General features: G+C 36.5%; 1 protein-coding gene, 1 long non-coding RNA gene and 1 pseudogene across 8 annotated transcripts in view; 2 read left to right on the top strand and 1 right to left on the bottom strand.

Moving 5' to 3' along the window:
- RNF38 (ring finger protein 38) overlaps positions 1–26,587 on the top strand; it is a 123,745-nt gene extending 97,158 nt beyond the window's left edge. For 4 of the 7 annotated variants that reach the window (XM_073806291.1, XM_073806290.1, XM_073806289.1 and 1 more), the window contains 7 exons: positions 10,674–10,841; positions 12,058–12,228; positions 14,247–14,408; positions 14,903–15,009; positions 16,385–16,469; positions 19,972–20,093; positions 23,171–26,587. In XM_073806291.1, the coding sequence (XP_073662392.1) occupies positions 10,674–10,841; positions 12,058–12,228; positions 14,247–14,408; positions 14,903–15,009; positions 16,385–16,469; positions 19,972–20,093; positions 23,171–23,369 (1,014 nt within the window). In that variant the 3' untranslated portion in view covers positions 23,370–26,587. Of the gene's footprint in view, positions 1–10,673; positions 10,842–12,057; positions 12,229–14,246; positions 14,409–14,902; positions 15,010–15,506; positions 15,715–16,384; positions 16,470–19,971; positions 20,094–21,648; positions 21,749–23,170 lie in introns of those variants that run through there. The other 3 variants (XM_019948954.3, XR_012332586.1, XM_019948958.3) reach the window with 3 other exon arrangements.
- The window catches only part of LOC141278989 (uncharacterized), a 30,761-nt gene continuing 20,330 nt past the window's right edge, over positions 16,539–26,969 (bottom strand). Inside the window, exon 2 of the long non-coding RNA XR_012332588.1 lies at positions 16,539–16,777. This is a non-coding gene — a long non-coding RNA (uncharacterized lncRNA). The remainder of the gene's footprint in view (positions 16,778–26,969) is intronic.
- The window catches only part of LOC101330258 (pro-neuregulin-2, membrane-bound isoform-like), a 46,182-nt pseudogene continuing 45,469 nt past the window's right edge, over positions 26,257–26,969 (top strand).

Genomic DNA, 26,969 nt, shown 5'->3' with positions numbered 1-26,969 from the left:
GAATTGCCAGGTCAAAATTTAAGGGATAGTAGGGATGATAGTTCTATCCTGAAGGCATGTTGTTCATTTATGCAAACTTGAACTTCAATTTTAAGTCCCATCATGAGGCACAAGAGAACAGGAATCAGAGACCACTGTTTAAGGAGTCCCCTCCTACATAGGTGACCCTTCTTAGGTAAAATAGGCACCTTAAAGGGCTGTATCCTTAGAATAAGAGTGATCAGAAACAAATGTAATTTGCGGCCAAATTCATATCAGACTGTGAAATTAGTGAAAGTACTTGGGATGGCAGGGGCCTAGAAAACATGCAGATTCTCTTTGGAGGAAGAAATCTTCAGGCTAGTTTTCAAAAAATTCAGGGACAGTAAGCAGTAAACAAAGTTAACCAAGTATGTGAGGAAAAAAGGACTACAAATGAAAACCAACAGAAATAGATCTACAGTGAGTTCACATAATCTATTTCTTTCTTTTTTTTCTTGATCTTTATTGGAGTATAATTGCTTCACAATACTGTGTTAGTTTCTGTTGCACAACGAAGCGTATCAGCCTTATGCGTACACATGTCCCCCTATCCCCTCCCTCTTTAGCCTCCCTCCCATCCTCCCTATCCCACCCTTCTATGTCATCTCAAAGCACTGAGCCAGTCTCCCTGTGCTACGCTGCTGCTTCTCACCAGCCAGCTATTTTACATTCAGTAGTGTATATATGTCGATGCTACTCTCACTCTGCCCCAGCTTCACCCTCCAACCCCATGTCTTCAAGTCCATTTTCTGTGTCTACCTCTTTATTCCTGCCCTGCAACTACGTTCATCAGTACCTTTTTTTTTTAAGATTCCATATATATGCATTAGCATACAGTATTTGTTTTTCTCTTTCTGACTTACTTCACGCTGTATGACAGACTCTAGGTCCATCCACCTCACTACAAATAACTCAATTTCATTTCTTTTTATGGCTGAGTAATATTCCATTGTATATATGTGCCACATCTTCATTATCCATTCATCTTGTCAGTGGACATTTAGGTTGCTTCCATGTCCTGGCTATTGTAAATAGTGCTGCAGTGAACATTGTGGTACATGTCTCTTTCTGAATTATGGTTTTCTCAGGGTATATGCCCAGTAGTGGGATTGCTGGGTCATATGGTAGTTCTATTTTTAGTTGTTTTTTTTTTTTTTTTGCGGCACGCAGGCCTCTCACCGTTGTGGCCTCTCCCGTTGCAGAGCACAGGCTCCAGACGTGCAGGCTCAGTGGCCATGGCTTACAGGCCTAGCCGCTCCAAGGCATGTGGGATCTTCCTGGACCGGGGAACGAACCTGCATCCCCTGCATCGGCAGGCGGACTCTCAACCACTGCGCCACCAGGGAAGCCCCTATTTTTAGTTTTTTAAGGAACCTCCATACTGTTCTCCATAGTGGCTGTATCAGTTTACATTCCTACCAACAGTGCAAGAGAGTTCCCTTTTCTCCACACCCTCTCTGACATTTACTGTTTGTAGATTTTTTGATGATGGCCGTTCTGAGCGTCAAGAGGTGATACCTCATTATAGTTTTGATTTGCATTTCTCTAATATTAATTAGTGATGTTGAGCATCTTTTCATGTGCCTCTTGGCCATCTGTATGTCTTCCTTGGTGAAATGTCTGTTTAGGTCTTCCACTCATTTTTTAACTGGATTATTTGTTTTTTTGATATTGAGCTCCATGAGCTGTTTGTATATTTTGGAAGTTAATCCTTTGTTGTTTCACTTGCAAATATTTTCTACCATTCTGAGGGTTGTCTTTTTGTCTTGTTTACGGTTTCCTTTGCTGTGCAAAAGCTTTTAAGTTTAATTAAGTCCAGTTTGTTTATTTTTGTTTTTATTTCTGTTACTTTAGGAGGTGGGTCAAAAAAGATCTTGCTGTGGTTTATGTCAAAGAGTGTTTTTCCTATGTTTTCCTCTAAGAGTTTTATAGTGTCTGGTCTTACATTGAGGTCTTTAATCCACTTTGAGTTTATTTTTGTGTATGGTGTTAGGGAGTGTTCTAATTTCATTCTTGTACATGTAGCTGCCCAATTTTCCCAGCACCACTTATTGAAGAGGCTGTCTTTTCTCCATTGTATGTTCTTGCCTCCTTTGTTGTAAATTAGGTGCCCATATGTGCGTGGGTTTATCTCTGGGCATTCTATCTTGTACCATTGATCTGTATTTCTGTTTTTATGCCAGTACCATACTGTCTTGAATACTGTAGCTTTGTGGTATAGTTTGAAGTCAGGGAGCCTGATTCCTCCAACTCCGTTTTTCTTTCTCAAGATTACTTTGGCTATTCGGGGTCTTTTGTGTTTCCATACAAATTGTAAAGTTTTTTGTTCTAATTCTGTGAAGGATGCCATTGGTAGTTTGATAGGGATTGCATTGAATCTGTAGATTGCTGTATTGTGATCTGTAGATAACAATATTGATTCTTCCAATCCAAGAACATGGTATATTTCTCCATCTGTTTATGTCATTTTTGATTTCTTTTGTCAGTGTTACATAGTTTGCTGAGTACAAGTCTTTCGCCTCCTTAGGCAGGTTTATTCCTAGGTATTTTATTCTTTTTGTTGCGGTGGTAAATGGGAGTGTTTCCTTAATTTCTCTTTCTGATTTTTCGTTGTTGGTGTATAGGAATGCCAGAGATTTCTGTGCATTAATTTTGTATCCTGCAACCTTACCGAATCCATTGATTAGTTCTAGTAGTTTTCTGGTGGCATCTTAGGATTTTCTATGTATAGTATCACGTCATCTGCAAACGGTGACGGTTTTACTGCTTCTTTTCCAATTTGTATTCCTTTTCTTTCTTTTTCTTCTCTGATTGCCGTGGCTAGGACTTCCAAGACTATGTTGAATAATAGTGGCAAGAGTGGACATCCTTGTCTTGTTCCTGATCTTAGTGGAAATGCTTTCAGTTTTTCTCCATTGAGTATGATGTTTGCTGTGGGTTTGTCATATTTGGCCTTTATTATGTTGAGGTAGGTTCCTTCTATGCCCATTTTCTGGAGAGTTTTTATCATAAATTGGTGTTGAATTTTGTCAAAAGCTTTTTCTGCATCTGAGATAATATGGTTTTTATTCCTTAATTTGTTAATGTGGTGTATCACATTGATTGATTTGCGTATATTGAAGAATCCTTGCATCCCTGGGATAAATCCCACTTGATCATGGTGATCCTTTTAATGTGCTGTTGGATTCTGTTTGCTAGTATTTTGTTCAGGATTTTTGTATCTATGTTCATCAGTGATATTGGTCTATAATTTTCTTTTTGTGTGTTATATTTTTCTGGTTTTGGTATCAGGGTGATGGTGGTTTCGTAGAATGAATTTGGGAGTGTTTCTCCCTCTGCAGTTTTTTGGAAGAGTTTGAGAAGGATCGGTATTAGCTCTTCTTTACATGTTTGATAGAATTCGCCTGTGAAGCCATCTGGTCCTGGACTTTTGTTTGTTGGAATATTTTTAATTATGTTTTCAATTTAATTACTTATGTTAGGTCTGTTTATATTTTCTAATTCTTCCTGGTTCAGTCTTGTAAAATTGTACCTTTCCAAGAATTTGTCCATTTCTTCATGGTTGTCCATTTTATTGGCATATAGTTGTTTGTAGTAGTCTTTTATAAAACTTTGTATTTCTCCAGTGTCAGTTGTGATTTCTCTTTTTTCATTTCTAATTTTATTGATTTGTGTCCTCTCCCTTTTTTCTTGATGAGTCTGGCTAAGGGTTTATCAATTATGTTTATCTTCTCAAAGAGCCAGGCTTTAGTTTTATTGATCTTTGCTGTTGTTTTCTTTGTTTATATTTCATTTATTTCTGCTCTGATCTTTATGATTTCTTTCCTTCTACTGACTTTGGGTTTTCTTTGTTCTTCTTTCTCTAGTTGTTTTAAGTATAGGGTTAGATTGTTTATTTGAGATTTTTCTTGTTTCTTGAGGCGAGATTGAATTGCTATAAACTTCCCTCTTAGAACTACTTTTGCTGCATCCCATAGGTTTAGGGTTGTCGTGTTTTTGTTGTCATTTGTTTCTATGTATTTTTTAATTTCTTCTTTGATTTCTTCAGTGATCTCTTGGTTATCGACTAGCGCAGTGTTTAGCCTCCATGTATTTGTGTTTTTACAGGTTTTTCCCTGTAATTGATTACCAGTCTCATAGCGTTGTGGTCAGAAAAGATGCATGCTATGATTTCAATTTTCTTAAATTTTCCGAGGCTTGATTTGTGACCCAAGATGTGATCTGTCCTGGAGGATGTTCCATGTCCACTTGAGAAGAAAGTGTATTCTGCCACTTGTGGGTGTAGTGTTCTATAAATATCCATTAGATCTGTCTGATCTATTGTGTCATTTAAAGCTTGTGTTTCCTTCTTTATTTTGTTTGGATGATCTGTCCATTGGTGTAAGTGGGGTGTTAAAAGTCCCCTACTATTATTGTGTTACTGTCGATCTCTCCTTTCATGGTTGTTAGCATTTGCCTTATGTATTGAAGTGCTCCTATGTTGGGTGCATAAACATTTATAATTGTTATATCTTATTCTTAGATTGATCCTTTGATCATTATGTAGTGTCCCTCCTTAGCCCTGTTAACAGTCTTTATTTTAAAGTCTATTTTATCTGATACGAGTATTGCTACTTCAGCTTCCTTTTGATTTCCATTTGCATGGGATATCTTTTTCCATCCCTTCACTTTCAGTCTGTATTTGTCCCTAGGTCTGAAGTGGGTCTCTTGTAGACAGCATATATATGGGTCTTGTTTTTGTATCCATTCAGCCAGTCTGTGTCTTTTGGTTGGGGCATCTAATCTGTTTACATTCAGGTTTATTGTTGATATGTATGTTCCTATTACCATTCTCTTAATTGTTTTGGGTTTGTTTTTGTGGGGTTTTTTCTTCTCTTGTGTTTCCCACTTAGAGAAATTTCTTTAGCATTTGTTGTAAAGCTGGTTTGATGGTGCTGAATTCTCTTAGCTTTTGTTTGTCTGAAAAGCTTTTGACTGCTCCGTAGAATCTGAATGAGATCCTTGCCTTGGTTGTAGGTTTTTCTCTTTCATTACTTTAAGTATATTCTGCCACTCCCTTCTGGCCTTCAGAATTTCTGCTGAAAAATCAGCTGATAACCTTATAGGGATTCCTTTGTATGTTATTTTTTGTTTTTCCCTTGCTGCTTTTAATATTTTTTCTTTGAATTTAATTTTTGTTAGTTTGGTTAATATGTATCTTGGTGTGTTTTTCCTAGGGTTTATCCTGTATGGGACTCTCTGTGCTTCCTGGACTTGGGTGACTATTTCCTTTCCCATGTTAGGGAAGTTTTCCACTATAATCTCTTCAAATATTTTCTCAGACCCTTTCTTTTTCTCTTCTTCTTCTGGGACCCCTGTAATTCGAATGTTGGTGCATTTAGTATTGTCCCAGAGGTCTGTGAGATTGTCTTCAATTCTTTTCATTCTTATTTCTTTATTCTGCTCCTCAGCAGTTATTTCCACCATTTTGTCTTCCAACTCACTTATTCATTCTTTTGCCTCAGTTATTCTGTTATTGATTCCTTCTAGTGTATTTTTCATTTCATTTATTGTGTTGTTCATCTCTGTTTGTTTGTTCTTTAGTTCTTCTAGATCTTTGTTAAACATTTCTTGTATTTTCTCAATCGTGCCTCCATTCTGTTTCCGAGATTCTGGATCTTCTTTACTGTCATTACTCTGAATTCTTTTTCAGGTAGATTGACTTTTTCCTCTTCATTTATTTGGTCTTATAGGTTTTTACCTTGCTCCTTCATCTGTGACATATGTTTTTGCACCCTCTCTCTCTCTCTTTTTTTTTTTTTTGATGAGTGCGATTGTGATCCTGTCTTAATGGTGGTTTGGCCTGAGGCTTCTAACACTGCGGTTTGTAGGCTGTTGGGTAGAGCTGGGTCTTGGTGCTGAGATGCGGAACTCCGTGAGACCTCACTCTGATGAATGTTCCCTGGGGTCTGAGGTTCTCTGCTAGTCCAGTGGTTCGGCCTCAGAGCTCCCACCACAGGAGCTTCAGCCCGACCCCAGGCTTGTGAACCAAGATCCTGCAAGCTGCCTGGGGCACGGTTGGGGCGGTGGGAACCACAACAATAACAAAGTAAAAAATAAAATTAGACTAGGAAACTAACAGATGTTAGGAAGAATATAAAAATAAAAATATAGATGAAACAACAGCTGGAAGGTACATCAGTACCACAGTAGTAAAAAGGAGGGGGGAAAAGGAAAAAAAGTGGGGAGGAGGCCTTGGCTGTGGAGGGCGGGGCCTAAGCAAGGGTGAGGTTTGGGCGGTGGGTGGGGCCAATGCTCAGGACCCACAGGGCTGGAAAAGGCCCTGTGGGGGGTGGGGCTTAGGCTCAAGGAACAGAAAGAACCCAGGTATGCCCCCCACTTCTGGTCTCAGAGGGCAGGGGACCTCACCTGGGAGTCCAGAAGGCTTCCTGGGCTCGAGTGGGTGGGGCAAACTCCCTCCCACCTCTCCTCCTCTGGTCTGGGAGGGCCCCTCCCACCTGCCTCTCCTGATCTCCCTGGCCTGAGGGGCACTGATCCTGTCTGGCCTGCATTTCTCCTCCCCACTCAGTCCCCCTACATCCTACTAGTTCACTTTGGAGTTCCTCCCATCTCCTTGGCCATCAGAGTCCCCCACCAGCAGCTGGCAGGTGCCCTAGTTGTGGGGAGATGCTAGCTCCGCATATTCCCACACAGCCATCTTCTGCGTTTGTTCCACATAACCTATTTCAAACAGCATAATTAATGGTAAAACTTTGAGTGCTTTGAGTGTTGTCTTTTAGAAATAAGTACTGAAACATTTATGAAGTGATAGGTTCCTAGGATTTGCTTCAGCAAAGTACGGGAAGGGGAGAAGTTGATGGGAGTGGATTGGATATATGGTTTTGTGGTTTTGGAGGCTATATGCTAGATATGGGGGTTCATTATACTGGTATTGAACATGTTTGAAATTCCCCATAATAAATATGCAAATAAGAAAGTAAAATTGAAAAATCAAAATAATACAAAGGAAGTTAAGAATCTTTAAAAGATGTTCAAGCCCTCTATGTAGAAGATTGTAAAACTGTCTAAATACTAAAAGATTTGGCTTGAAAGATCAAAATTTGTAAAAACTGTCTGCTTTCAAAACTGACATACAGGGTGAGTAGAATTAGTGTACTCCCAAGTAAATTTCCAGTTAAGTTTTTTGATGTTACTTGAGAAGCTGATTCTGCAATTTCTATGACATTTTAAAGGACCTGGGATTATCCAGAGCAGGGAAAAGCAGAGTATTGCTGGCTGTTTTTGTAGAGTCTTATTGGAATACAACTATGCTTATTTATTTATCTGTCATTTGTGGCTGCTTTGTGCAGGGACCAGGATGGCCCACAAGCTTAAAGTATTTACTTTTCTGGCCCTATATGAAATAGTTGGCCAACTAACGCTCTGGTCTAGAATCTCTAAGGCCACTTGGTCCTCAGCGTATGTCTTGGATCAGCTGATCATCAGCAGCAGCATCACCTAGACATTTGTTAAAAATGCAGATTCTCAGACTATACAATAGACTTACTAGGTAAGGGATCCAGCAATCTGTTTTAACCCAGGTGATTCTAATGCACACTACAATTAAGAGAACCTCTGGTGTATAATTCTGAAGTAGAACAAGGTGGGTAGAGTAGCTCTTCCAATTATTAGGACTAATTATAAAGCTATATGAAGGTATTTTTGCCAGAATAATTAAATATGCTAGTGAAATAGAATATACGCTCAGAGATAAACTAACAGATTTAAGAATACTTTATATGTGATATATAACTGCAGATGAGTTGGGAGAAGACAGAATTTTTAATAAATGATGCTGGGACAATTAGATATCCAAATGAAAACATGAAACTGGATCCTTTATCTCATACCATCTACAAATGTCAGTTCCAGGTAGATTAAAGACGTAAATGTTAATGGCAATATAAGCTTTTAAGAAAGTAAAATGGGAATGGCTTCATGACCTTAAGTAGGGAAGGCTTTCTTTAAGACATAGGAAAAGCACTAACTATACGGAGAACTGTTGATAAATTAAAGAACTTATGTTCATTGTGAGAAATAGACTTAGACATATATTTTGGTCACTTAATTTTTGGCAAAAATGCCAAGGGAATTCCAGGAGAGAAAGGAAGGTCTTTTTCAGTAATGGTGTGAAAACAACTGGATATCTATGTGGATAAATTTGAACCTTGGCTCCTACTTCATATAGTACACAAAAATAAAGTTGGTTTCTAGATTTAAATGTGAAAGATAAAGAAAAGAAAATAAAAGAGATGTCTTCATAAGGTAGGCAAAGATTTCTTAAACAGGATATATGAAGGTACTAGCTGCTTGGTAAAACACCAACATACTGGATTTCATTAAAATAAAAAATTTCTGCTCATCCAAAAGCCAGTATTTTAAAGGTGAAAAAGCAAGCCACTGTCTGGAAGAAAATATTCTCAATACTATTTCTGAGAAGGGAGTAGAATCCAGAACATTAAAGATTTTGTATACATATCCATTAAAATCAGATCTAAGATAGGTGCCTGTGAGCATCATTTTTGAAGGTTCTTCATTAGTAACGCAGAAAGACAAGAGTAATAATTGTGTTGAGTCTTAGCAAATATAGTTGTATACATAGAAAAGGAGATTGTAATTTTTAAAAGTACTAGAATTAAAAAATTGGATAACGTTGTTAGATTCGAGAAACATAAAATTAGTAACTTTTCTCATTACTAGCACTTAACCAATTTGACGTGGGGACTTCCCTGGCGATCCAGTGGTTAAGACTCTGAGCTTCCACTGCAGGGGGCAAGTGTTTGATCCCTGGTTGGGGGACTAAGATCCCACATGCCATGTGGTATGGCCAAAAAAGAAAAAGAAAGAAGAAAAAAGGCAGTTTGACATGGAAATAGAGAAAAATAATCTATCAGCAATATAACAAAGTCTGCAAACTTACAAAAGAATTTTGAGGAATAAATTTAATAAGAATAATATAATCTTTATGAAGAAAACTAATTTCTTGAAGGTACAGTACTGTAGTAGTGAACATGTAATGACATGTATTCCAATGAAAAGCTGTAATATAAAATTATGTCCTTTGTAAAATAACATTTAATACAATTAATATAAATTAGGATTCCAGTGGGTTTTGAAACTGGATAAAATTACTTAAGGTTATTTACATAAGAATAAATGTGTGAAAATGGCCCAAAAATAAAATGAAAAGAAAGTATGGTAATGAGAAGAATTTGTCTTACTAGCTACTAACTTTTCTAGTAAGATACTAGAATTGACACAGCACAAATTTGGCAGGAAATAGATCCAGGTATGTTTGGGAAGTTATTGATGGAAAAAAGATGTATTTCAGTTTAGAGGAAAAGGGAGGGTTTATTTACCATTAAATAAAGGGTTTAACAGAAGATAAAACATGAACTGGGAAAATATTTTTGTTCCACGTATCTCTAATTAGAAAGCCAAACTATAATGTTAATGGACAACCTTGTAGAAAGTGGGCAGTGAGCAAAGGCTATAGATTATTTACATAAATATGTAATGGTTAATAAACATATTAAAAGATGTTGAACCTTTCTAATCAGAGAAATGCAAATTTAAAGCAAGCCGGTTGTGATATTGTTTTTTTTCACCTCCCCCATTCTTCTAGTAGGTAAGCATGCTTGTAATGCAAATACATCTACCTGGAATGGAGATGCTGGGAGTCCTATTGTTACTGTTGGGATTGTGACTTAATCCATCCAGACTTTTGCTAAAGTTTAAAATACATTCACCCCTTTACCCAGTCACCCCTATGAAATAAATGAAACTAATATGTAAGGATATATGTTCAGTGACATTTTTTATGGTTGTATTTGAATTGGTAAAAAGAGTGAATACAACTTGAATGTCCACTAGTATATAAATGATAGGACTGTGTTAAAGTGATGAGTGTACTTGAAATATCTTGTTAGTGTCAGAAAGAATGAATTGCTTTTAATTTCCTTGAAGAGATATCTACAATACTAATTGAAAAAAGTAAGTTGCAGGGTAATATCTCATTTCTGTTAAGAACAAAACCAAACATGACAATAGTTCATGGATAATCATGCTAGCATATGTTTATATACTCATGGAGAATGATGTGGGAGAACACATTATTAATATTGATTTCTTCCAGATAGATAGGGTGGGAATAAAACTGGCCAGGAGAGAAGGAAATTATTTAACTTTTTAAAAATGCTATCAATACTTTACATTGTTTCACTAGTTGCAATTAAACAAAGTTTTTTTTTCTGTTGAATGTCACCAGGTCATTAGAAGATATGTTTCATTTTTCCAAATGTCCTCTTTAGAAAAATTTTCTGCTCTTAAGAGCAGGCTAGAAGAGTTAATATAGCAATTCATTATTCTCCTGGACTTTTTAAGTCTTTTTGAGGGAAGACTTTAGACCCAGGTCTCTGGGTATCATATAGTACTCTTGAAACAGTCACCTTTCTTTTCTTTTGATAAGAATATTTTGGTTGAAACTGTAGTACATTGTGAAAATATGTGCAGCGAAGAGGAGAATCAATAAATGCCCAGATCTTAATTTTTAATAGTTGATGTTTTATCCAAACAGTTAAAACTTCTAATGTTCTGTTTTTCTTTCCTAATAGCTCCATCAGGGCACCGTTCCTGTTTCTTACACAGTAACAACAGTGGCACCACATGGGATTCCCCTCTGCACAGGCCAGCACATCCCTGCTTGCAGTACACAACAGGTCCCAGGATGCTCTGTGGTTTTCAGTGGACAGCACCTCCCTGTCTGTAGTGTGCCTCCTCCAGTAAGTCTGTGCAGTCCTTCTTTAGAGTGGCTAAATGTGTTATATAAGCAAAACCTGAGAGACTTGTACCTTTTCAGTTTCAAGTAAAAAAGGCAATTTTATTGCAACAGAAATTTCAATAGCACCTGTACAGTAACAGTTTAATAAAATTAGCTTTAAAACTTGATAACGTTTTTACATTAATTAAATTACACATATTTTAATATCCTTTGAAGGTCAAAGCATGTTCCTCACATATCAGCACTTTATAATTAAACCTTGATAAAGACTGGGCTTGGGGTTTTAACATAGGATATTGGACTGGTTAGTAATAAAGTCTCAGAGACTTTAGTGATCAACATTAATAGTCTCAGCACTTACTGGGTTTTAACAGGCACTTTGAATACTTGGTCTTACTTATTCCTCACTATAGGAAGCCTGATGAAACTGAAAATGACTTGCTTAATATCATAAAGAAAAATTAGCTTGAGAAAACAGGGGTTCACGCTCACTTCTTTCTGCCTCTTACAAGCTATGCTTTATCCTTTACCAGCCCCCAGTCTATCCTCCTTATTTCAAAAATGAGGTTGCTGAAAACCAGAGGATTTAAATGACTTGTCGAAGGTCAATAATGTCTTCAAAGTAAATCACTTTGCTAAATCTTAATATAATCCTAATATCCGTGTTTGAATTTGAGATTAAAACAAACACATACATACAAATACCAACACCAATTTAACAGATTAATTTACCCATGCTTGGTTTCTCAGTAATAGATTATAGAACCAGTGTTCTAAATTAGCAGACTAAAATATTGAGAGACCATAAAGCATTTAGTTGTGAGTTGGCTCTTAGAAATAAAATCTACAAGATTGAAAAGGAGAGCTTCTTGGAAAGTAGTAGTATCTGCTGTATTTTAAACCAAGTGGAAAGAGATTCCTCTTCTGTGCAGCACTTTCCCTCCATTTCATAGGTGTTACAAAAGCTTAAGTAAAAGGTACGTGTTTTGACTGGTTTATAAGAACTATATAAGATCCAGAATAATTACTAGTTACCATTATTTTACTAACAGATGCAAAATACACTAGTATTTCATTGTTAATATAGGTTATTAAAACGTTTTGGTATGATTTTTGGGAGGGATATGGCAGTAACATTTTAATCTCACTGTATAGGTTTTTTAAAATTAATTATATATTCTAATACTTTTAACAAAAAATAATGGTTTCTCTTACAGATGCTTCAAGCATGTTCAGTTCAGCACTTACCAGTACCATACGCTGCGTTTCCACCCCTTATTTCTAGCGATCCATTTCTTTTACATCCTCCTCACCTTTCTCCCCATCATCCTCCTCATTTGCCACCTCCAGGCCAGTTTGTCCCTTTTCAAACACAGCAGTCACGATCGGTAGGTATCTCTACTCTTACTTATATCCTTAACTTTCACAGAATGTTTAGACCTAAAAGACAGATTAATTCAGTAGATGTAAGTTGTTACCATTTAAAAATTATAACTTAGGCACTTCTGTGGTTCTTAAAAGAATTAAGGAATCCCCACTGATACAAATATATATAGATATAATTTATCTAGAATTATCTTGGCTTCTTAAGTTTTTCTAGTTATTTTATATGTCACTTATCTAATCAAATTTATTCTTTCGTATCTGCAGTCCTTTGGGAAGTAAATGTAAAAAAAATACAGTCTGGTTTTTCCTTTCATGTGTTTCTAAAATGGAAAATGAAAATATTATAGAATTATTTATACTCGTTAGAATAATATTTATATTCATTTAGGCAAGTAAATTAATCCTTTGAACCTCAACTGTTTTTTCCAAAGGCTGGTTTTCTACTGTGTTTTGATGAAAAGTATATGAGATAGTCTATTAATATAGTTAACTCTGTCCTGGGGATGGAATGTAGCTGAGAGGCATATTATTTCACCGGGCTGGAAGAGGTAAGCACTGTATCAGTGGAAGGAAAGACACAGGAAGAAGACCCCATTGTTTTTTTGGACAGGCCAAGTTGAACCATCTGAACCATCAGGCATTAAGGGAGAATAGGGGAAAGAACATATAGAAATGGTTAGAGTGGAACTGGAGTGGAAATGGTTGGCCCTGTGAAAGGAGCTTGACGGTTACTCTAGCAGAGCCTGACCATCCTTTACTTAGGATTTATGCCCCATGCTCGGTCTCAGGCAGAGGTGAGAGGTGAGGTTACCTGGCTAATCTGAAAAGTTAAAGTTATTCCTACCAAAAAATCTTTTATTAGAATCAGGATAGGATTCATGCCAGGATGTTCCTTAGGAAGCTTTTCCCGTACCTGGGAATTCAAGGTTAAAACTAAATTTAGTCATCATACAAGCATACATAAACTTCCTCAATCAAGCGTACATAAGCTTCCAAAGTAAAGTGTTAGCAGTTACTTGTATTTGAATACTGTGTTGCCATTTTCTAACTGTGGAAAGAAGTTAGACTAACATTTAAGAATGTATGTTCCCAAGAGAATCAAAATGAAAATATTATCCCCAAAATGTCCTAATAGCCAAAAAGTGGAAACAGTCCAAAAGTCCATTAACTGATGAATGGATAAAGCATGGCATATCTACAGTTGATTATTATTCAACTATAAAAAGGAATGAAGTACTAATACACAAACTACACAAACACAAGATGGATAAACCTTGAAAACATTCTGCTAAGTGAAAGGAGCCAGATACAAGGGCCACATAGTATATGATTCCATATATATGAAATATCCAGAATAAGCAAATCTGTAGCAAATGTGCTTTGCATAGCACTGTGTGCTTTTTGAGCATTGTCTCAGTGTTCACAACACACTTTTTAAGTAGGCTGTGAACATATCAGTTCTGTAGATGATAGTATTGAGGTTCAGATTATAAGTAATTTATATATAAGCCACATGGCTCATTAGTTGCAGTACCAAGAGTTTGTCTAATGCCAAAGCCTGTAAACTTTCTACTATAGTGTACAGCCTGCTGTGTTCTATTCCATTTAGCCTTATTTAGTTCTCATTTACAATATGTACTGTTTGATTTCATCTGTTAAAGGTTGTTTCTGAAAACCTGATGTAGGTCAGTGTGCCATGACTAAAAAAGTAATATTAACTTTCATATAATTGGCTTACTACATGACTTTTTGTCTTTCCTTCTGTCATTTTTAAAGAACGTTCAAATAGTGAAAGAAATATTTAATAACATGTTTGAGAGATTTTCTTACTGAAATTCAGGTAAAGGCAGTAAGATTTTACTATAGGCTGTATGTCCACATGTATGAATTTAGATTGATGTAAACATCAAGAAATGCATGACCTTAAAGATGTATTTTGGGGTTTTTGATTTTTGTTACTATAAAGCACAATCTGTTTAAATATTGGAAGTATATTAGTTTGCTTTTTCCCACCCCTCAGCCTCTGCAAAGGATAGAAAACGAAGTGGAACTCTTAGGAGAACATCTTCCTGTAGGAGGTTTTACTTACCCGCCATCAGCCCATCCCCCAACATTGCCTCCATCAGCTCCTTTGCAGTTCTTAACACATGATCCTTTGCATCAGGAGGTTTCCTTTGGAGTAGTAAGTTTTCATTCATTGTTATTAATTTATTACTTGATTACTTGTTTTGAGTTCTGTTTCTTTTCTTTTTTTTTTTTTAATATTTATTTATTTATTTGGCTGCACCAGGTCTTAGTTGCAGCATGCGGGATCTTTAGTTGTGGCATGTGGGATCTAGTTCCCTGACAAGGGATGGAACCCGGGCCCCCTGCATTGGGAGCGCGGAGTCTTGACCACTGGACAACCAGGGAAGCCCCTCGAGTTCTGTTTCAGTATAACTCTACATGTTTAGAATTTTAAATGTATTCTTGCAGTCAGTTGGAAAATTATATTTAGAAGTACACCTAAGTGTACGTTTTAAACAAGCTGTCGCATCTGTGTTAACATTTAAGAAATACTAAATACCACTTGAACAGTAAACTTCCTAGGTTTTTAAAAAGAGACTTTATTCGACAGCTTAAAAAGTTGTGAACGTAGAATGATTTAAAATTGTTTTACCATTTTTTTCTCCACAGTCTTACCCTCCATTTATGCCTCGGAGGCTCACAGGACGTAGTAGATATCGATCCCAGCAGCCAATACCACCTCCCCCTTATCATCCCAGCTTACTGCCATATGTGTTGTAAGTTCTGTCTTTTTTATTTTAATGAGTTCTGAATTTTGACATCCTTGAGATTCTCTTTCCTTTATGAACATTTCTGTGTGGTATATATTTAATTTAGAGTGTGTTAGATATTTGTTTTTATTTAACAATATTAAGAGGTCCCCCCCTCTTTCAATTGTTAAGAGGTTGGGGTCGGGGGGACCATTTAAGGGTGAAAGAAAGAGCAAGGACAAGGTAGAAGTTGGGGGGCGTGGGGGAGAAATTTGTGAGCCAGAAGATAGGTTTAACGAATCAAAAGATAGAGAAGTTTAAATTTTTTGCCTCTTTTACGGCTGGCATCACTTGCCACCTTCTTTTGGTTATCGAGCATTTGATGATGCTACTTCTCTCAGAGGAAGAGGGAGAAGGAAGTTGTATTTTTGTGCCTTAGAAATACTCTTCTAGGATTAAGTTTGTAACAGAAACACCCATAGCTTAAATATGACAATTCTTTATTTCTTTCTCATGTAATAAAGTCTAGAAGTAGGCAGTTCAAACATGGTTTGTTAGCTCCATAACCCTGAGGAATGATTCTACTATCTTCAGAATTTTATGGCTTCCTCTGCATGATATAAGATGACTCCTCAGGCTCTAGCCATTACATCCACATTCCAGCTAGCAAAAATGAAGATGGATCTCTCTGCCTACCTGCCTCCTCTCAAGGATACTTCCTAGAAATTGCATGTATGACTCCTGCCTACGCCCCATTGGCCAGAATTTAGTCTCATGTCTGTAACTACCTTCTAGGAAGGCTGGGGAATGTTGTCTTTATACCAGAGGGCCATGTGCCTGTATCATACTATTTTGATAATTGTAGCTTTATTGTAAGTCTTAAAATCAGATGGTATAAATCTCCCAACTTCATTCTTAAACTGATTTTATTTAAAGTCTTTTTCATGTCCATATAAATTTTAAAATCAGCAATCAGTTTCTACTTTTAAAAAGTTGGCATTGTGGTAGGGATTACATGAAATCTGTAGGTGAGTTTTGGAAGAGAATTGACATCTTTAACAGTATTGAGTCTTCTGGCCTACTTATATGGTATATTTCTCTATTCATCTTTTAAAATTTATCCTAGCAGTATTTTTACAGTTTATATTATACAGGTCTTGCACATGTTTAGTTAAATTCATCCATAGTGTTTCATGTTTTTTTATGCTGTTGTGAATGGTATTTTTTTAATGTCAGTTTTTAATTGTTTATTACTAGTGAAGTCAGTTTCTTTAAAAGGTTGTCACTGATCAACACTGACCATTCTTTATCCATTTAGCACTGGCCTTGTTCTTCTCATCCTGTTCATTGAAATAATGTATTAATGCATTATCAATGCTTGTGTTGCTTATTTTCATTGCAGATCAATGCTTCCAGTGCCACCTGCAGTGGGCCCAACTTTCAGCTTTGAATTGGATGTGGAAGATGGAGAAGTAGAAAATTACGAGGTTAGTAGGTGAAATGTGAATTAATTTGGGGAATTTTGTACGCATAAAAATATTGTGCTACTCAACTCATTGATGTAATTAAACATTTATTAGGTAAATCCATTGTATATTTCAAGATACAGATGTGGGCTTCCCTGGTGGTGCAGTTGGTTGGGGGTCTGCCTGCCGATGCGAGGGACACGGGTTCGTGCCCCGGTCCGGGAAGAGCCCACATGACGCGGAGCGGCTGGACCTGTGAGCCATGGCCGCTGAGCCTGCGCGTCCGGAGCCTGTGCTCCGTGGCGGAAGAGGCTGCAGGAATGAGAGGCCTACGTATCACAAAAAAAAAAAGAAAAAAAAGATACAAATGTGTCAAAAATACTGTTCATCCTTAAAGATATTTCAGCATGTACCACACAGTTATGATAACAAAATAGACTTTGGTGCTCTGTTAGAATTACATACAATTCCTGTGAAAGAATGTAAAAGAAAATGGTGAATTATGAGTGGATGTTCTGAAACCATGCCAGTTCTGAACTATGGGAACTGCAAATAGAAAAGAGTACATCTTGAAAGACATTTTAACACTGGAATCAACAGGATTTGATCATTGAATGGTTTGTGGTAGTGTCAGGGTTATAAGTGGGAAGGTCGCAAGAGAAGATGCTTTGCAAAAGGACTACAATAGCTAGTGCAGAAGGCAAACTCAAAGATGATGGGGCAAATAGACAGTGTTGACATTGTCATATTATTTGAGGTTAGGAATAGGACAGACAGTTAAGGGTTGGAAGGCACATTTGGATTTGGAAATGTTGAATGTGAGTGACTATGTGACTGTTTTTGTACTGCCTTACCCCAGCCTCACTCTATTTATGAGTCTCTATTTATGCAGTATGAATACTGGAACAGGGTTTTTTTCATTTTTTTAGGTGAATTGAACCTGGGAACAGGGAGGAAAGACACATATGCAAACACAGTCTTGCAGCACCTTTTTTTTTTGCATGTGGAAGAGATCAGGCCAAATGCTATCTATGTCCTTTTGTAATTTTTAAAATGCCATTATGTTACTTTCTGCATACAGTCACAATGCAGTGTCCTTTGGATTGCATTCTCAGATTTCTTGAGAAAGGGGCTATAATAATTTCCTGTTTCTACACTGTTTATGCTAGTTTTGTACAGAGTAGTAAGAAAAGGAGTTGGTTATCCTTTAGGCATTCTGTATTAAAATTAAGTCATAAGTCATGTTGCTGAAAAGGACAGCTCTTTGTTAAATCATATACATATCAGTGAAAAAACAGTGATACATACCATCCTAGTATAAGAAAAATATTTTGTGTTTGGCATTGGAGTCCCTTTCTTGTTTTTTTTTAATTTTAATTTTAATTTTTATCTTTTGGCCCCGCCATGTGGCAGCAGGATCTTAGTTTCCTGACCAGGGATCAAACCTGCGCCCCTGCAGTGGAAGCGTGGAGTCTTAACCACTGGACTGCTAGGAAAGTCCCAGGAGTCCCTTTCTAAATTGTATTTTGGGTTGACTATGTTTAATCTTCTGCAAAGTCATACTTTAATCCAGTCAATAGTCTTGTTTACTTTTCTGGTTTTGTCTCATAGTATACATGCCTACAACACACCCTAGTCCAGAGTACTCACCACTTTTTGAGTCTGCCCTATACATCCTTGCTTCAGTGCCTTTATTCCCCTTGATTCTTCTGCTTAAGAACTTTTCCCCCTTCCTGCACATGGCCATCTTTCAAGAACCAGTTAAAAACCTGCTACCTCTGTGAAAGGCATTTCTAGCTCATTCCCAGGTCTATGTGAGTCTCTCCCTCCTTTTTGCTCTCATAGGTCTTACAAAACAATACATACTAATCATGTCCTGCCTTCAGTTGTCTTGCTTTCAGATCATGTAGGTTTGTTGAGGGCTCAATTATCATTACATTCTCCATCCAATAAGGGTTTAAAATAATGGTCATAAATTATATTACTTGACCTATAGAATATAAAATATAGGTGTAAAAGATATATCACCTCTATCATAAACTTTATAGCTAATTGTAATCAGCATCAATTAAATTTAACAAATTACCATCTACTTAGGGACATGCATGGGGAAGGGGGAGCAATTTATTTAGAAGACACAATTCTCCAAATAAAGCTGCACCAAAAGCAGTGTTGCAGCAGCATCATGTTAAAACACAGTTATCACAGCATTGATTATTGATATTATGGGAAATTAAATTTATTCCTCTCATTGTCCATCATTATTTCTTTGTTACCTATCCTCTTAACCCTGTGGCAGCCTTAAAAAAATAAAAAAGAGGGGAAGCAGCATGCACATGGCTGCCTGATTGTAGGATAAAGCAAATAAGCAATTAGAGCCATTGAAAACTGGGAGAAAGGAGGTACTAGTGTAAAATCAAGCATAATAGCTGCAATGTGTTGAAACATATCAACTGTGTTAAAAACCATGAATTCATAAGTGATACTTCAAAAAATAAAAGAAAAACTCATTGGCCTTATCCTGCCTATTTTATATAAATTAAACTACTGAGTATAGTTTAATATGAGGCAACTGATCAGTGTAGAAGTATTTCATCTAATGAAGAAAGAGTGATAGAATACTACCGTTTTGCCATCTTTAATGAACTAATGGATATAGGCAGTGTTCCATCAGTGCTAACTAACATAACAACTAGACGTGCTGAGCCTTACGATGGAAATAGTAAAATCTTCCAATTTATAGTAAGTACAGGGGACAAGGAAGGCACGTTATTAAACCACATGAGTCAGGGATGGGGAGGTTCAGTCAGCAAAATTCAGACTACGAATTTCTATAGGCCATTAACCTGGTTTCTTTAACAAATAAAAGAGTAAAAAAAAATACTTGAGATGTCAAGCAGTGGTAACATGGATTTATTTGGATCCTAATTTGAACAAACTATTTCAAAAAGTGTTTTGAAAATAATTGAAACAATCAGAGGTATTTGACATTAAGGAATTACTAATTCTGGGGGTGTAATGATGTTAGTGTGGTTATATTCTTTTAAAAAGTGTTTTAGTTTTTAGATTGGTGGTGGTTCTCAACCTGGGGACAATTTTATCCCTTAGAGGCTATTTAGCAACATCTGGAGATATTTTTGTAGAGGCCAGGGTTACTGCTAAACATCCTACAGTGCACAGAAAAACGTCCCACAAAATTTTATCCAGCCCCAAATGTCCAAAATGCTGAGGTTGACAGACTGTCTTAAAGATAACAAACAGAACTATTTCACCAATGAAATACCATGTTTTAGTTTTCTTTCAAAATAATCTGGGGTTTAGGAGTGGACAGTAAAAGATGAAATAAATTAGCTGTGAATTGTTGAGCCTGGGTAATGAGCATATGGAAGTAGTTTCTTTATACTATTTCTCTACTTCTGTATGTATTTAAAATTTTTCCATAATAAAGGTAGTTTAAAATATATATATATTGGAATATAAAATTTAAAGAAAAATGCAGCTATGTCTCTCTTTCCCTCTGCAGGCCCTGTTAAACCTAGCAGAGCGACTGGGAGAGGCCAAGCCTCGAGGACTGACTAAAGCAGACATTGAACAACTTCCTTCTTACCGGTTCAATCCTAACAACCACCAGTCAGAACAGACTTTGTAAGTATATTTTCCTGACCTCATTCTGTGTTAAATTTCGTTTTCCACCTTTTGTGAAATAAAAGCTTGGAAGTCAAAGATAACCTGATAAAGATAAGTAGTGACTATTTCATACTCCAGGCCTATGCTGTCCAGTAAGATAGTTGCTAGTCACATGGGGCTATTTAAATTAAATAAAATAAAAGTTAAAATTTTTAGTTGCACTAGCTAGTGATGCTATATCAGGAGATGTAGATGTAGAACACTTCTATCACCTGAGAAAGTTCTGTTGGACAGTGCTGTTCTGGATTTTTAGGTGGCCTAGAAATCTTATGGTTTTTAATTCAAACACTAGAATTATATTAGATTGAAGTTTCATACCTGTAAAATTTGAGGGTTTTACCTGAAGATTCTCCTTATTATAGTATCTTTTTTAATAGCAACTCTGCTAGATACAATTCACATTTAAAGTGTATAATCCAATGGGTTTTAGTATATTCATAGAATTTTGCAACTCTGATTTTGATTTGCATCATCACAATCAAGTTTACACCATTTTCATCACCCGCAATAGAAACCTCATCTATTAGTAACCACTCCCCATTTCTCCCCAACCCTCTAAACCCTGGCTCAGCCCCCTACTGTATCACTTCATTCCTAATTGGCTATACCATTTTACATTCCCACCAGCAGTGTATAGAAGTTTTCAGTTTCTCCACATCCTCACCAACGCTTGTTATTGTCTGTCTTTTGATTCTAGCCATCCTAGTGGGAGTGAAGTGGTATCTCACTGATTTGATTTCCATTTCCCAGGTGGCTAGTGATGTTGAGCTCTTTTACTATACTTATTGGCCATTTATATATCTTTAGAGAAATGTGTATTCACATTCTTTGTCCATTTTTTAATTGGGTTGTCTTTATTGAGTTGTAGAAGTTATTTGCATATTATACATATAAATCCTTATAAGATTTATGATTTTCAAAAATATCTTCCATTCTGTGAGTTAGTTGTCTTTTCACTTTATAGATTGGCATCTTTAGAAGCACTTTTTTTTTTAATGGATGAAGTTCAGTTTATCTGTGTTTTCTGGTTGTTGTTTCTTGTGCTTTTGATACTATCTCTAAGAAACCATTGCCTATTCCAAGGTCATGAAGATTTACTCCTGTGTTTCCTTCTAAAAGTTTAATTGTATTTAGCTTTTACATTTAGGCTTTTCATTTTTTAGTTAATTTTCGTATATTGTGTGAGGTAGGGGTCCAACTTCATTCTTTCGCATATGGGTATCCAGCTGTTCCAACCCCATTTGTTGAATATAATAGTATCTTCAGTATTAAGGTTGTCTTGGATGTTAAGCCGGAAATTTTCTTGATGATCTCTCACTCAGTAAAGCAAAGCACTCCTACTAAATTTCTTAATATCATGCTTTTTTCGAGGTATTGATAGATTATTTTGTTTTAAAATTTAAATATTTTGATAAGTGAGACAGTAAGTGGTTTTGTGTAGGCTTCGATAGTTGTAACAAAATAGAAACCCCACTTGGTTTTATGGTTAAACAATCTTTTTGCTTTATTTTAGGTGTGTAGTATGCATGTGTGATTTTGAGTCAAGGCAGCTACTTAGAGTTTTACCCTGTAACCACGAGTTCCATGCCAAGTGTGTCGACAAATGGCTTAAGGTAAAATGATGGCATCTGAAGAGAATGACATCGCATTTTCTTTCTTATGCATCATAGTTTCATGTAGAGTAAGTCCATGGTTTGGTGGAGGGTGATTAAGGAGACAAAATTGAAACACAGCTTTCAGTATGATTTCTGCAAATTAAGAGAAAGACCAGTAGAAATGAACTACAATCATCAGTGTGGGAGTGATTGAGCAAAATCTGAAAATGGGTTTTCTGTCCTTGATAATCAATATGTCCTAACTTTCTTCTAAGAGTTTAGAGGGGACCTCACTGGAGGTTCTTTGTCAGAGATTTACATGAGAAATAAACCTCTAGTGCTTTTACATAATTCTGACCATTTTCTCCTTTGTGTATATGGGTCGGGGGGAGTCCAGAGACACAAATTCTAATAGTATGCCAGGGTGAAATTATTTCAGGGACTTCTTATTTTCTATTTTTTATAATAGTAGGATAAAAATGTGATGAAGTAAAATAATTTAATAAACTTAATGGTTTGTTTTAGATTATTCTGAGTAGGAGATGATAATACTGGCTTAGATAACTTCACGGTTGGTGAGGAAGACAGATGAGTTAAAATAAAATAGAATCAGTCCTCTTGTGTGAGCACAGATTAAGGGTACCCAGTTTAGTCCAAACTGAATCCTGAAGGCAAAGAGTCTAGACTTTTTAGAAAAATGAGGTTATTATATATGCATAGCCCTGACATGTGAGAACAGAGAATGACCAGAAAATCACGGGTTCCATGTGGCTGATGGCTAGAGTGTGAGGGAGAGAGGCAAGAGAAGAGAGGGGTTCAGAGGTAAAACCAGGAGCCAGCTTATTGCAAAGTCACTGTGAAGTGTGCGGGAGTTTGGACTTGATCCTGAAAACATGTGAGAGGATATGTTTTAGAAAGATCACGGCCACAGTTTGGAGAATGGAATAGAGATAATTTCTGAGAGACAGAGAGATGAAATAAGGATGTTCTGGGCCAGATGGAGAAGAAACAGTAGAAGTTGGATGAAAAGAAGAGTACTTGATTTGAGAGCTATCATAATGTAAAAATGAGAGTATTTGATGAAAAATGCTTCGTAGAACGTAAGAGAGCAGGTGTTGCTTAATGTTTCTGATTTTAGCAGCACAGCCAATGGTAGTGCCATTTGTTGAGATGGAGTTTTAAGCCAGTTATTAAATTTGTCTAAACTGGTGATGGGTAGTTTTGTCTGTATGTTGAAACGGACCTATTAAAAAATTATTCATAGGCTATTGTTTTTGAGGTTTGTGGAGTATATTTTGAAAGATTAAATGATTGCTTTGTACCTTCTTAAAGAAACAAAGAATGTAAAAACTATGTGGAAAGTAAAAATAGTTCTATTGCTTTTAATATGTTTCACCGTATAAGTCAAAATTCAAACAAGTTTTCTCTTCTGTGTTTCAGGCAAATCGTACTTGCCCAATCTGCCGAGCTGATGCTTCAGAAGTGCATCGGGATTCAGAATGACCAACTTAAGAGCACAAATTTAATTTGGGTGTTCCTTATCACATGTATATATGGACTATCCATTGAACTTAATCTGTGTGGCTTCCAGCCCTCCCTTTACCAAAAGGGTCAATGGACCTTTCTTTGCACTGTGTGACTTAATCAACTATAAAAGCTTACAATTAGTCTTCACAATTATGGGATTGTTATACTAACCGTGTGATTGGAACTCCAAAGACTTTTTCTTTAGCTTAATTTTGTGTGTGCACTAACATTCCCTGGTTTTCGTGTGATCATTCCGAGTGTTGCTGCAAGATTACAGTGGACGTGATCTTTTAGCATGTGCTTTTATAAAAAGTGGTAGCTCCAGATGATATAGCAATCTACCTTATATAGAGCCTTCAGAAACTGTGAGTGGAAATGAATGCAGCGTATGACTGTTGGTGATAAATGTAACTGTGTGTGTGTGAGAGAGAATGTGTGAAACTACTTGTGTGAGGGCATGGTAGCTCAAGTGTGTATGAGATCCTGTATACCAGCATGTACCAAGAATGTGTGTGTAGTTTTAATTATGCTGCAATGTATAATCTGGTGTGTTATTTAAACAGCACTAGTACTGTACACTGGTTTTTTCCCTTGTGTTTGCTGTTGCACACTGATTGATAAGGGTGCATCAATTATAAGCATTGAATACTCCATCCCCTTCCCTTCCAATGAATGGAATGAGAAAAGCCTTCTTCCTTTGCTTCAGGCAGCTGTCACCTTCTCTTCGTTGGTGATCCCACGTGGGTCACTTAAGGAAAAAAGTGTAACAGATTCTCACTCCATGAACCTGATAGTTTCATTCTGTTGTGAAAAAGAAATTTTTAAATCTCCAACTTGCTGTTTCCAAAAAGAAGGTGCAATATCATACATCATCAATTAGCAATATTAGCATTTCAATCAATGATTTGAATGTTGATACTCTCTTGTTTTCCCTTTACCTTTCCAGTAAGCTTCTTACCGGAAGTACTTGTGATTTTTTTTTTTTTAATGTTTAGATTTGTAGTCTATTCTGAAGATATTTGAGTAATATATTTCTAAGAAATACCACTGGTCCCATGAAGTCTCACCTCCTCTACTTCCACCAGAACAAAATCTGTTAACTCAGCTTGACTTCTTTGTTCAAGCTCCCATAGGCAACTAAATTGTTTTCAGAAAACTATATTTCTGTCCTGCCAAGCTCCAGTTCTGAAAGTTGTCTAGTTCTTTTCCCCTCAGTAAATGTGCTTCTCATCGAAATCCTCATTTCCAGGATAGATCAAGTGCTGTGACAGCTCAAGTTCTTTAGACCTGATGTGCTTTGATGTTTTATTGCTTTTCTTTTTAATTTTTGTTTGAATGAGAAAAAGATTAATTTAACAGGTGTCCAGAATACTTGCAGTATAAATGAAGATTTGATTTTTGTATAAAAAATAATGCTGTAAAACAGGAATTGACCTTCATTTAGTTGATCTGAAAATAATACATAGCTGTGTGGGTTTTTTTAACAGGTTCATTGAGCATAATTCAGATTGTTTAAAATCATTTTTCCAGCAATGTTTGGATTCCTCTCTCATTCTTCTAGTGTGCTCAACATTGCCTCTTCCTGCAGTTGATGTCCTTGCTCTGTTTGCAGTAGCACAAGCTGCATAACTCCAGTCGGGACTGTAATGACTTGCTGCCAGCCTCACTCAGCTTTCAGTTGGCTCTGTGTCCGTTTCTACTCAGTGTTAACTACTTGTTACTGCCGTGCTACTTGCCTTCCCTTGAAGACTCTATAAGCTCATCACAGCTTAGAGTTCAGTAAAGTCAATTCACACAGAAGCACAATTTTGCCCTTTTCCAGACACTGTTGCCTCTATTTAGTCATACAAGTAGGATTTTGTGTACCTTCTGTTTGCCCCTGTATTTGTCAGTGCATCAGAAATACATCTAAACAGTGGTAAAATGCACGTTACTTTTAAATCATTAGAATATCCTCCACCTGTTCCTGATGAATCAAGTGTGTTAAAGACCAAAATTATTGGCGTAATAATCAGTTACATTACAAATCACGTATAGTTTAATCTTTATTTTTTTTAATTAAGAAATCATGTTTAAAATGGCAAAAGCCCATCTTATACATAGACTTTTATATAGCTGCAAAAAATTTATATCTGTACAGATCTAACATAACACTACTACACTCAGTATTCATTTTATTGAAGCATGCAAGTAAAGCACTTTTTCTAATTTATATAGATACCTAATTAACAAGGCACATTGTACTAATGACTAGGAAAAGTAGCTCTTTCCTCCCTCCCTCTGACGAATTCTTAATACCCCTTTTCCATTAAAAGTTTGAGAGGTTGTTGGCAATTTAGGAGGCAGCAGGGTCTATTTTGGTAAAATCCTGAATGAATTGTTGCACTCTCGTGACTGATCTGTCTTTGGGAATGTCTTCTTTGCATGGGGCTCTTAAGGATGTGTGCAGACTTGCTTATTAAGTGGTTAGTGCATATTAGGAGCATACATGCATGTGTTCTGAACCAGCTTAGACTAGACTAGCCACAGTGAGCAACTTTGTGGCTAGCAGAAGAGAAAGAACAGTTGATTCATACCCAGCTGTTGACACCTTGGGTGATACACCAGATAGCAGGCAGATGTTGGTTTGTTGCCTTCTTCCTCTTTCCTCCTAAAACAATTTTGGCTTTACCACCTTAACTCTGCTGTGTTTTTTGTTTTTCTATGCATGAATTACCATCTTTGTTTGTTTGTTTTTAGCTCCCCCTCTTCCCCAAACAGAACAAAACAAAAAACAAGTCCTCCAGGTATCAAGATCTCATTAGGATTTTCTGTCCTGAATTTTTTTGAGCAAAATCTGGAAAACGTGAAAGCATATTTAGATTTTATACACTCTCTGAAATGTGATTTGTTAAGATTCTTATATTTGGGCCTCTTATAACATTTTGAAAGAGATCTACCAACTCACTTATGAGAATATTTTTCACAGATATCTTTAGGCCTGTTAGAAAGCTATTTTCCCCCTGTTGGTACATTTGGTTACCTCATTTTGCTGTTTCTTTCAGATTATGAAAGCTTACAGGGGTGTATCTTTGGAATCAGTTGCTGAGTCATTTCCTCAAATCATACTCCATTGTATCAGTTAACATAGTTTTAAATGTACGTATTATAAATATCTGTAACCAAATCATTTGAAGGCTTGATAAATTTTTAACAAAGTTTGTACATTTTTTATGAAAGTTACTAGTAATGCTTTACTAAGTAGTGCAATGAATTTTTATTTTTAATCCCTGTGCCCAATTTTGGAGTTGAGAGGGTTGTTGGTAATAAATGTATGATGTACACTTAAAACATTCGGTTGTGTTTGGTGTTACTGTGTTAGGGAAGGGTAGGGGTTGTGTATGTTTGGAGGGAGGGGTGTAGAGAGGGATTCTCACAGGAAGATAGAGCTCTTGAGCTACTAGCAGCCAGATTTAACTTTTAGGCAGTAATTCAGATTTTTGTTTCTGTGTTTGTGTATAAACAACTTAGAAACATAAAAGCAACTTGCATTGTAACTCATATGGTACATATTTATATCTTTACAAAGGCCAAGAAGATAGCTTGAGTGTAGGCATACACATGGTGTATAAGCTTATTGAACATTAAGGTTACATAAGTGGGCAGCTAGATTTCTTTCTGTGTATGTCAACTATAAGATGTAGGAAATAAGAGTACAAAAGATAATTGGGGG

This window comes from Tursiops truncatus, chromosome 6, assembly GCF_011762595.2.
Source record: "Tursiops truncatus isolate mTurTru1 chromosome 6, mTurTru1.mat.Y, whole genome shotgun sequence".
Taxonomy (NCBI): domain Eukaryota; kingdom Metazoa; phylum Chordata; class Mammalia; order Artiodactyla; family Delphinidae; genus Tursiops; species Tursiops truncatus.
The sequence above is the reverse complement of the archived record's forward strand: the minus strand, read 5'-3'. Positions and strand labels throughout refer to the sequence as shown.